The sequence below is a fragment of the Dipteris shenzhenensis genome, chromosome 18 (genome assembly GCF_047967505.1).
Source record: "Dipteris shenzhenensis isolate YYH24624 ecotype China chromosome 18, Dip_SZ_1.0, whole genome shotgun sequence".
In the NCBI taxonomy this organism is placed as follows: Eukaryota; Viridiplantae; Streptophyta; class Polypodiopsida; order Gleicheniales; family Dipteridaceae; genus Dipteris; species Dipteris shenzhenensis.
The window spans coordinates 51596928-51608761 of record NC_141613.1 but is presented as its reverse complement, the minus strand read 5'-3'; the positions used below and the strand labels follow the sequence as shown (position 1 = coordinate 51608761).

The 11834-nt window shown below is 41.6% G+C and overlaps 1 protein-coding gene across 1 annotated transcript; it reads left to right on the top strand.

Moving 5' to 3' along the window:
- Window positions 1-7460: 7460 nt before the first annotated feature.
- On the top strand, window positions 7461-10787 carry LOC147891396 (G2/mitotic-specific cyclin S13-7-like). The gene is made up of 9 exons (XM_087389296.1): window positions 7461-8125; window positions 8217-8286; window positions 8379-8548; window positions 8638-8793; window positions 8886-8975; window positions 9076-9297; window positions 9391-9498; window positions 9608-9786; window positions 10556-10787. The coding sequence occupies exons 1-9, from the start codon at window positions 8111-8113 to the stop codon at window positions 10686-10688; spliced, it is 1143 nt and encodes a 380-aa protein (XP_087245422.1). The 5' UTR covers window positions 7461-8110; the 3' UTR covers window positions 10689-10787.
- The last annotated feature ends 1047 nt before the right edge of the window (window positions 10788-11834 follow it).

The following is an 11834-nucleotide window of genomic DNA, read 5'->3' as shown; positions in this document are numbered from 1 at the left end:
ATAATTCTCTTACTTAAACTTTCATGTTGAATATTTTCATAGATCAAACTCGATTACTCCAATTGATGAAAAGTATTCAGAGATCAAACTTCATTGTGCCAATTGATGAAAAGTATTACATGACCTGTTACGGTCATAACAAGGCTTATACATAGGATAAATAAGAGGGCCATAAGAAATTGAGGTATATTTCACCCCCATACCATGAGGTTTGGTGGGATCATGATTTACATCTACACATTTACAAGTGCCTTGCACCCGTTTACCAAAGTTTGTGCATCTCTTTTTTCCTCTTCCTTTCACTTGTAGTCCCTTTCCAACCTTTGATGACGAAGTAGCTTTCAACAAATGAAGATCATCTACATGGCTCTGGACTAATGGAGAAATGGACTCATTTTTGCGTAACAAAGCCCTTTCATACTCATGAATCATCCCAAAGCCAAATTGCCTTACAAACAAAGGGACCGTTGACTTGTATGCTAAAACTCTATCACTATCATAATATGATAGGATTTTGTCCCACATTCTGTGAACTTGAAATAGACTCTCATGTGTTATGACCTGTCCTGTAATGCCAATGCTTCTCTCATTCATGACAACCAAATGTGACCAGTAAGGAGGAACAATTACCAAAGAGCCAGACTTAGCCTGGAATGAATAATCTGATGCAGGCATTGGGCCATCTCCAAAACACATGCAAGCTGCCTATGCATATAAGTTATGATAAACATGGGGATTCCAAAGATGCCATGTCTTTGAACCTTCCACCAAAAGCATCCAAGACATAGAGAACATGGAATCTATTTGTGAAGATATAAAAAATCCTTGATGAGTATACATCAATGAGTATGGAGAGGATTTTTTTTTATTTCTTAAATCTTTCGCTAACTTGTCACAAGTATCATCTTCAAATGATGGAGCACCTCAAAACAAGCGATATAATGGGGACTGCTTAGGAACATAGCTCTGTAAAACATTATAGCATTTTTCTGGTACACCATCAAGTATACTTGATAGTTTTACTTGCACGTCTTCACCATCCTTTTCTCGTGCAGGAACCACAACATTGCCACTATGTTTATGAAACAAGGACTCTAATTTTTTTGGAGTGAGAAGCCTACTTCTGTGAAAACTTCTACACATCCTTCAATTAATATTGGCTTGTAGATAGGTATTTAACCACTGCATCCATGGTAGCTGAAGAAGGAAAAAGCTTGATCTTGAAAAACAAAGGGTAAACATTCTCAAACACAACTTGTGAATTCAGCAATGTTAAACAAAGAATTGATTTAAACGAGCTAGTGATTCTATCTTCTAGAACAACATATAAGGTATTGATATAAGGATAACTAAAATAAACAATTTTCAAATCAATAGATGAAAGAGCAAGATTGGACATCATTTTTGAATAATATACAAAAGAAAAAGGGTTACCTTTACACATACAGCAACGAGTACGCCCATACTTGAGTTCCAAGTGTGCCTTGAACAAGGTCACATTAAGCCCCATTTTCCAATCCTATGTGCCCTATGGTGTTATTGACATATCAACCAACATGCCACCCACATGATAGCCATCACATAGAAAACATGATGATAGCAAGCGTTTTCTATACCTATTACATGTATTTGACTTAGATGACCACAGACTCGTTTTTAAATAGACTAGTATGCTCTCTAAATGCATGGTTTGTTGCGTTTTGCATTAGCCACAATTTTATATTAACAAGAATCTACTTTGCAAACTCTATCTATGGTGTCTCTTAGAGAGCATATCTTTCATAACGTCCATGTGGATCACCAAAATTTTCCTTTCACACAAGACTCATAACATAGATAATAAAAATTATCCTTGGACAGCTTTGATACCAATTATTGCTCTTAAACCATAATCTAGACCATACAATGAATCAACACTCAGGATAGAGAAGATGCTAAGCATAATATAACCTACCGAAATGTATCGAAAACATAGCATAACCTGCCAAAATGTATTGAAAAGAGTATGTAAAATACTACATGATAGCTACCTTGAGAAGAAGCAGACTCATACAGGCTACAATTAGCCATTCCTCATCTTCTAGAAATAGTGTTCAAGGCACACAGACAAAGACAACTAGCGGAAGCTTCCTATGACCTGAAAATAGGAGTACATTGCATTGAGATGAAAGCCATGATCTATGCAAAAAGACTTGATGCCATGCAAGACACTTCCTATAATCTAGCATGGAGATTCCCGCATGTATTCCAGATAAAGATGCCATGCACCTACCAAAGGTGCTCTAGAACAAGATCTACATGGATTAGTCAACAAGGTTTTTGTGCTTAGGCTGGTCATAGGTGGTTACCCACTTCAAGGCCCTTTATGCATCCAATTACTCTTGCCAAATGACCATGATATCTATAAAAATTCATTGAATACTTCTCCTATAGGTGAGCATTATTTATCTTTAGCTATCGATAATCGAAACTGCAACCAACCTCGCATCCTACCTATAATCCAACCTAATAATTAGCAAGCATTTTGGGTACCTACATGTAATCAAGATCAATCACCATCTAAACTCACTCAATAACAAAACAACAAGTTCACTAAATACATGTGTGTTGGCTAGAGTTTAATAAATATGTGTATACTTGCATTATATGTTTGGCCCGAATTCTGTAACCCCACATGTACTTGCATTATGTCCTAGCCAGTTCGCTAGTATGTTCTCTAAATACACGTGTACTTGCAATATGTGTTGGCCAAAGTTTTGTATTAATAGAACCAGCTTTTTCAAACTTTGTCCATAATGGCCTTTTGATAGCATATCCAGCATAACCCACCAAAATTTTCATCACAATTGCTAGACCATCATGTCCATGTCCTGAGTGTTCCTATACAAACATAAGCCCAATACTTTAACCTTATCTAGGCTTGTGTGTTGCCCATGTGCCATGTAGTGGCTTCCTACATACCATGCAATCAACTATCCACATTGCATCCATCGAATTGACAATATGATAGTTAGTAGGTAGGTACTTGTGTGTTACCCATGTGGTAGGTAGATGCTACCTACATATCAACCCATTTAGCAAAACTGTGACCAACCTGGCATCCTAACCATAACAACTCAATAGTTTAGAAAGCATTTCAGGTACTTATTTCATGTATTTTACCTTGAATCACCGTCTAGAATCACGTGTTCACAAACCAACAAGATCTCTAAAATTTACACTTGTACTTGCATTATCCATTTGGCAATAGAACTAGATTTTGAAAACTCTATCCACACAAAGAATTTTAGATAGCATATCATGTATGACCTCCTATTAAACCACCAATCTTTGAATCTCACAATTGTCAGGCTTTTGTGGCCATATTTTAGTGGTATATGGACTTCTTTACTACCCAGTAGTTGGATGGAGTTGGCTCAACTTTCCAAGAAGTTTCCCCATCCTATTGATGTTGGGGGAAGCATCAATCTTGAGAAGGGAGGAAGTGATGTGGTTCACATCCCCAAATGACCAATTGAATATGTAAATACTCCATAATATTGAATTTTCATGGCATTGATGTGCATTTAGCTCTAATAGTACACTTTGGATGGTTGCATACATAACTGAGGATGCTATGGTGCTTTGAGCCTAAATTGTGTAACCAAGGAATAAGGTATAGCATAAAAGGCTATGTAGGGTTGAAGTACATACATTAGTCTTTGATGTCATGTATCTGGATACTTCATTAAGCATAATTTCCTTGCATAATAATCTTCCCTAACATTCACAGCTGGAAGCCTCATGTACACATGGCAGCATGATAGGTCCTATTGGAAGGATTTGTCACGTGGACACCATGATAAATCAGACCAAGCCCATTTAGATATAGGTATTAGTGTCATAGAGGGTATACATACCAAAGGATACGACAGTTTCCTAACATTAAAAGCTTAATCCTTTTCAAGGCTGATTTTTAGAAATTTAGGAATGCCAGGAAGGTTTCTACTTTGGAGGTACATTTACTCAGAATCAAACCGTTGGATTTCTTTGAGCTCTTCATAAGAAATGTTTATCACATATGGAAGTACAATCTGACCAGAGGGATCTTCTAGATCTTTTAACATGGAGACGCGCTAGGCTCTGCACCAGATCCTAAATTTCAAGTAGGATTCTAGGATTGATAGGCAGCCACTATTGGATGGTTTGAGGCCATTCTCAGCCACTAGTGGAAGGTTTGAGGCCATTTTTAGCCTACAAAGGGGCACAACTACATCCAAAATAAAATTAGCCAAATGGAAGAAAAGAACTTGATCCAACATGAGGATACAAAAGTCCTACCAAAGCTACCATTAAGCTGGCCCCTTGTGCCCAATTTCATGGATCAGGTTGCAATGGTGCTAGATTATTGTTTAGTGGAAACAGGCCCTAGAAGCAAGGCACTTGGCAACATCCGAGCTATTCTCAACAAAATCAATTTTCCAAAAATATAAAAATAATAAAATATATCTCTATATAGATACATAGATACACACACATGCAAGAATGCATTTGTCAAATGCTAGATGGCATTCTCATTTACGTAGCTCATGACATGGTGGTGACTTTGTGGATGACCCTAACAAAGGTACCTGAGATAGTTGGTGAGATTGGCATGTTTGTTCTAGTGATGGTACCTATGTTCTAGGGTGGCTTTGGACTTGGAGGGGTAGGAGCTGCAGATATGAGGACCACATACTAAGGATTCCTTCGAACTCTTTGAGTTGGACTTGGAGGAGTAGGAGTTGTGGATATGAGGACCAAATATAAAGGATTCCTTTGAACTCTTTGAGAAAGCTATTTTGAGGGAGAAAATAAAGCATTCTCTCCCTAAAAGAGTGGGTGTTAGACCAGAATGGCTCAGTAAGAGGGAGAGGTGGAATGTTGGGGTCACATCCTCACCTATTCATCTATATATGAGGACATGGGGGAAGCATGGAAAGGAATAAGACAAAGAGAGTCATAAGAGTAGCTATATGAGCTGGGACATGGGCTGCATGTTAGACCAGCCTTGAGTTCTGGATGCCAAGCTACAAGATATGCAAGAAATCCCTGGCATGTATAAGCATCCAAGAAGGAGATTTTATATGCTCTAGACCTGGTCAAAAGTATTGTAGTGAAGAGTAGGCATCCATGAGGGCTATTGTTATATGGAATTATTCTATAATAAAATGACAACCATGTAGTCATCTATGAGTGCTGCCACATGGGTTGCAAGATAGAGCCCTTCGAGCATGCCATTGTAATTCAATGGCCAGATTTTTAGTAAGATGGATCCTTACTTAAAATCTAGCAAATTTGCAGACTTTACGGTGCTCCCCTTTGCCGACAAGTGTTGAAGGTGTTGGTACATGGAACGTTAAGAGGACGCCATGTGGGTGGGCCATATAAGAGGAAAGTATGCTAGATAAGAGCATCCATGTGTGTGGCTATATGAGCTACCACATGGGCTGCATGCCAGACCATCCTTGAGTGCCAAGTTGCAAGCTATGGTCCACATCAAGGAAGCATCCACTTTCCCCTTTTCCCTTTGCCCCTCTCAGCCTTCTCTCCCCCTCCCCTCTTAGCCCTTCTCTCTATCAATCCTTCCTCCTCCTTCAACCATCCTTCATCCCCCTCTTACATTTTTGAGTTCTTAGCTTAGTATCTCTAGTTTTATCATGGCCCGCTCTTGGTTTCTTGGTACTTGAGGCAAGCCAAATGAGAATATATCATGGTGTATTTGCTATTGATGATTGCAATGTGTTTTGTGACTTTATGAATCTCTCCTCCCTAATACAAATTAAAAGTTTAGTAAGAATTTCATATACCTATTTCATATATTGACCCCAATCACCAACCAGTCCAAAAAGCTTTTAGTGAGCATAACATGCATGACCTCCTCCAAACCAGTAATCCTGGCATTTCGCAATATGTAGGCTATCATGTGGACTTGTTGGCTGCCTATGTATGTTGTATGGGCGGGGTTGCAAGTTGTGGGAAAGAATGCTATGACACATAAAAGAGTCCAAGTTAGATCCAACCGTAATAGTTGTAGATTTGCCAGCACTTCTTGATGTCCTTACTTCCCATGATAGTCCTTGTACTTCCCACTTGGCAGTCTTAAGTTCTACTTTATTTTGCTATATAAAATACAACCATTATGTACTAAGAGGAAGCCACTTTCGTAGAAGAAGAAGTATGGTACAGAAGAGCAGCCATGTGGGCAACTATATGGGCTGTATGATAGACCAGCCTTGAGTGCCAGGATGCAAGCTGTGGGCGAGAATACCTTGGCATGTAAAAGAGTCGAAGAATGAGCTTTATATGCTTTAGAGCTAGTTGAAAGTATCATGCAGTCAGTGGGGGCTAGAAGCCATTCAGCTTACCCTGAGGCAGGTTGTTAGATGGGGTCAACCATTAGACATGGTTGGCCCACATGGCCCACGTGGCCAACCTAACCATTTCATGGTGAGTGGGGTATCCATACCCCACTATTTAAAGGGGTCATTTAGCCACCACTAAGGCATCCATCTAGCGATTTCTATAGCACACTAAAAGCTCAAGGAGAGAGCAACATGAGAGGTTGAAGACAACATGTTGGAGGGCATAGGTTCCCACATGAAGGGAGCTTCCCCTAAACCCTTTGCCCTTTGCCCATTTCCTCTCTCAGCCTTCCCTCTCATAGTCCTCTATCAATTCTCGGAGTCTCCTATGGCCATTGTAGACGGATTTGATCTGAGCATTTTGGCTTGGAAAACCTCCTTAAATGGAACTTTACATCTCGATATCTTATTTTGAAGGTCAAGTTAATTCCATCCCCAGTCCCGTTTATTAATATTTAAGGCAGGTGTCGTGGATGGCGAGTGCCGTGCATGTCTAAGATATCCATATTCAAGGCGAGTGCCGTGGATGTCTAAGATATTCAAGGTGTGAGACATGAATGAGGAAAACTCTGTCCCAATTCGTGCGGGTCCCCCAACCAGCATTTATTAATCGGAAAACTCTGTCCAAATTTGCGCGAGTGCCGTGGACCATCAGATTCCTCGTTTTTCTCCCCACCATCGATCATCATAAACTCCCTTGTCACCACTTGGTCGCGAGGCCTCTCTAGACCTCCATCCAAGAGCTCCTTTGTGACACATGGGAGGCTCTTCTCCTCCAAGCTACCACGTCATGGTAAATTTTGGATATTAATCGTAAAATTTGAAAATACAAGGCTTTAGAACCTACAAATTTCAAGGCATTTTAGTTAAGAAAAATAGTGTGTGTGAACATGGGAACTTGGCATGTTTACATTGCCATGATAGAGTGCCGTTGGGGATCCGGGCATGACCGTTGTTATTGTTGATGGGACGTTGCCATGTATATACACGTTGTAGCCGTTAAAGCCCTTATTAGCTACACCTCTTGTCTTGCATAGCGGTGGAGTTCCTTACTAGCAGAGGCCCCGTCGCTTTGTGCAATTGAGCGATCGTCAAGACGAACGTCGTTTTGGGTTGTGAGCTGCCGGCTACCTTATTGTAAATCACATACATTCGCTTATCACTGCTCTCCCTTCCAGCTTATTTTGCACTAGCTAGGAATGTTAGACTTAGAAGAAACAAAGACCTATTGAATTGCGTTGCCAAGTTACTACAAAAACAAGCTTGCAATTCTCATCCTCTTCTCCGATGAGTCTTTCTGGCCTTTTCTTCCCCCGTCTGCATCTTTGTTTGGCAAGGTTGCAGTTGAAATCCGAGATAAGAAGCTCCGAGCGCATTGGGAGCTCCCGCCTCCTTTGCAGGGGTAGGACTTAATTTGTTGTTTCGGGTACTAAAAATGCTGCGTGAAAGCAAGCTTGCAATTGCAAAAGTTGGAGCACGTTGCGGCCAAGGTCTCTCCTCCTCCTTTGCAATCATGCAGAGGAGAAAGTTTGCTGTGCAACTGGAGTGAGAAGGGATGATCAAGGGTTCTTCCTTGCCCATTGATCGAGCAGCATGCCATCGAGCATGATCCAGCTGCCGGATTGATCACGACGCCTCCCACGACAGTACAGAATTCCCCACCACCCCCACCAGAACTAGATGCTCCAGCAGTAACGTCGCACCACCCGCTCATCCAATTCTCCACCATGTACGAAACCAAAGTAAGTCAAAATCAGCTCAAATTGCCAATGTCTCGGCTTCAAGAAGATGATCCGATTTCTCACAATTCGCCTGTCGCCTCCTTTCTTGCAGCGCCAGGCTAGTACAGCGCAGGACGAAAATAAGCTGCCAGCTGATGCTAAATTAGCGCTTTTTGCGAAAGGTGACACTTGGAATTGGAACACCCACAATTCTTATCATCATCGGCAATTGCAGCGCAGCGTGACCACATTTGGAATTGATTCTTTCTTGCAGGCTCCTCTATGGCCAATGTTAAGGGTCCCCTCGTTCAAGCCGGAAGCAACCGCAGGACATTGGGAGACATCGGGAATCTGGTTGGGGCACTCTCCACTCGATGCATTGTCGGAAAAGACATAACGGCAGGCGCGGTGAACAGGAAGCAAACGCTTACGGCACGAAGCGAGGTCTGGCAGCCTAGATTTGCCTTACCCCTTTCGTTGCAATAAATGTATGATAGGCAGAACATTAAACAAGCCAGTAAACTGATCAACAGGTGGCATGGGGAGGATTAATAGCCAGTGGAGGGACTGAAATGGAAATGGAGGAGGCACAGGAGACGTTGCCCGACATCGACGAGAGCGACGCTGACAACCAGCTAGCCGTAGTGGATTATGTTGAAGATATCTATTCCTTCTATCGAAAAACAGAGGTGAAAGCTCACTCGATTTTTCACTAGGCAGGAATCGGCTCATGCTAATCGTCGCCCATTGACGAGAGAGATGGTGCGTGGAAATGTTGCAGATTCAAAGTTGCGTGCCTCCGGATTATATGTCTCGCCAGTCAGACATAAACGAGAAGATGCGAGCAATCCTGATCGATTGGCTGATCGAAGTAAGCATTCCTGTGCTCAAGTGCGCGACGTGATGACTTTGTCTCCATGAATGGACCATGATTCTCAAGTAATCGGCGCTTTGATTGTGAACCTGTCCAGGTGCATCTTAAGTTCAAATTGATGCCGGAAACGCTCTTCCTCACCACGAATCTGATCGATAGATATCTGGCATGCCAGAGTGTGGTGAGAAAAAACCTACAACTGGTAGGGGTGACTGCAATGCTCGTGGCATCCAAGTACGAAGAGATATGGGTTCCCGAGGTGCAAGACTTCGTGTTCATCACCGATAATTCATATACGAGGGAGCAGGTGCTGGAGATGGTAAGCAGAGTGCATTGAATCGATTGATGGGCAGCATTCTAGGGACGAATTTCTCTGCAAGCTATGACATGATCCGAGTATCCATATGGACAGGAAAAGCAGATGCTGAACAAGCTCCAATTCAATCTCACAGTGCCAACGCCCTACGTCTTTTTGGTGCGCTTTCTCAAGGCAGCTGTTGCAACAGCAAGCGATAAGCAAGTGGGTAGCTAGTGGAGAGCGTCCATGCGCTTGTTGCGGGTATTTATTGCCTCTCTGATGGTATTGAGGAGAGCGTTGATCGCATGCATGTGTTGGAAATTTGATGCAGTTGGAGTTGCTCGCTTTCTTCCTGCTGGAGCTCTGCCTCACTGAGTATAGTATGATGAAGTACTCTCCTTCGCTGCTGGCTGCTGCTGCTGTGTACGCCGCGCTCCAAACGCTCAAGCGATACCCCAGCTGGAGCGCCCTTCTCCATCGCCATTCCGGCTACTCAGCGATTCATCTCAGGTGATAATTTATAATTCAGAATTGAGCTGTAAACCTCGTCCCTCTCATGTGCATGTTGTTTTGGTGCAAATCTTAGTTGATAAGTTGCATCTACATTGTTTGATTTGTTTTTCGTCGTTCCATAGACTACCTGTTTCCTTCACGAATCACAGTACATGCACAGTACATGAAAATTCCACTCCCGCGTCCAGAGAGAGTCCTTGTCAGAGAGAGTCCACCGACCGCAAGTAAGGCCCGTCCTGTCTCATGAACTTCCTCTGACATTGCATCGAACTCCATGACCAGAGGGCTTCCAGAAACCTGACGCTTACATCTCACTCCACACTTGGAGTGAGATCGGGACGACCTACTTACCGGCAAACATGCACCGCCTTCCCCCTTAGAGCTCTCGCCTCCTCCCTTGTGGCCGTGGACAACAACCGAAGTAGCCCGTTACCTGCAGTGCATCTTGATGAAACGTTGGCAGGCAAATAGCAATTTTCATGGATGCTTTCATGTGATCTTCCTTTTCCTGTCTGCAATTCAGCATCGTCGTAATGGTTTGAGTATTCCTGCCTGAATTCGTGCTTCCAATGGCCTTGTTCCTTCCTTATTCGATCATTTCATCTGAATCTCTTCTCACGCGAATGAAGAAAAGAGTTTCTGCTCTCAACTGACATCTAATCTGCCGAATCACACCAATTGCGGGCAAGCAATTTGCACGATACTTTGACGTTCCTTCAAGTGCTCATCATACTAAGCGGATTTGTTTGTGTAATGTAATCCCCAGGGACTGCGCCATCAAAATGGTGAGCCTCCACCACATGGCAAAAGAAGGCTTGACTTCGGTGCATAAGAAGTACTCTCATGCCAGGTTCAACTCAGTGGCATCAGTTGAGCCAGCTATTCTCCACATGCAATAGACAACGTTGCTGCTTCACCATGTGACCTAGCACAAGCACCAAAATTTGGTGCGCTCGTGTAGTGGTGCGCCTTTTAGTTTCTATACGAAAGAACCACAAAATAAACAGTTATGTATGAGGCCTCTTCCCATTAGAACATGTGAATTAAATAAAGAGTTTCCATACACTTTCAATGTAAGTAAATGGTTTTCTTCGCACATGAATGCATCAAAATGGTTTTTATAAGTGCAAGATTCTTGTGGCATCCAATAATAGGTGGCTAGCTAGCTTAGAAACTATTGAATGGAGAAAGTAAGGGTCTTGGCCAAAGTGTATGCATTAAAATGTAACTAGTTAGCCTAAGAACCTAGACCAATTTATATTGGCCAAAATGTATGGAGCAAGTAATGGTCCAATTAACCTTGTGCATTAATTACTTCTTGTGGTTCAAAATGTAGCTAGTTATAATAAGGCTAGTTAGCTAAGAAACTACATGTATGGAGCAAGTAATCGGTCTAATTTATATTGGCTTCTTTCTTGTGTCAAATTTTAAAAAATGCCACACCTTGTAAATATGGTCATTGTATAGCTTTTGCTATTCTTTGGAATACTATAAAACATGCACATAAGAAAACAATATTTTTATAAACATTCAATGCTTGTTTGAAGACGTAAATATGGTCAAACTAATAGATGCATTCTCTCTTTTTGGTCAAATTGCTTTTCTATATCTTCAAGTAACGCTTTCTCTATAAGATGCTTGTGTATTAGAAGCCAATTTGGAATGGACAAAATGAAGCCAATTTGAAAAACAACCTAGTAGTAGAGAAACATCTATTGGCCAAACATATATGCAAAGGGCTCTTGAAATGTAAAGTCAAAATGGCATCTCTGTCTTTCGGCTTATCGAGGGTCCTTGATGTGTGAAGACAATGAAGCCCTTATTGTAAGCAACATCCTAATAGATAAACATTTACTTTTAGTATAAGTAATAACCATCTTATAATAAGCCAGTTTGGAATATGGAGGGCACTTGAAGTGTGAAGGCAAACATTTTAGAGAAATATCGACATTTAGGATAAGTTATGGCCATTTTACACCTAAAAAACATATGCATGCAGGATGCTACATTTTGCTATGTCATTTTCAAGTAAGAGATTCTCTCTA

Coding starts and splice junctions, on each gene's coding strand:
- LOC147891396 (XM_087389296.1), top strand. Junction 8,549..8,637: donor CGCTTACGGCACGAAGCGAG/GTCTGGCAGCCT, acceptor ACTGATCAACAG/GTGGCATGGGGAGGATTAAT. Junction 8,976..9,075: donor TGATCGATTGGCTGATCGAA/GTAAGCATTCCT, acceptor GAACCTGTCCAG/GTGCATCTTAAGTTCAAATT.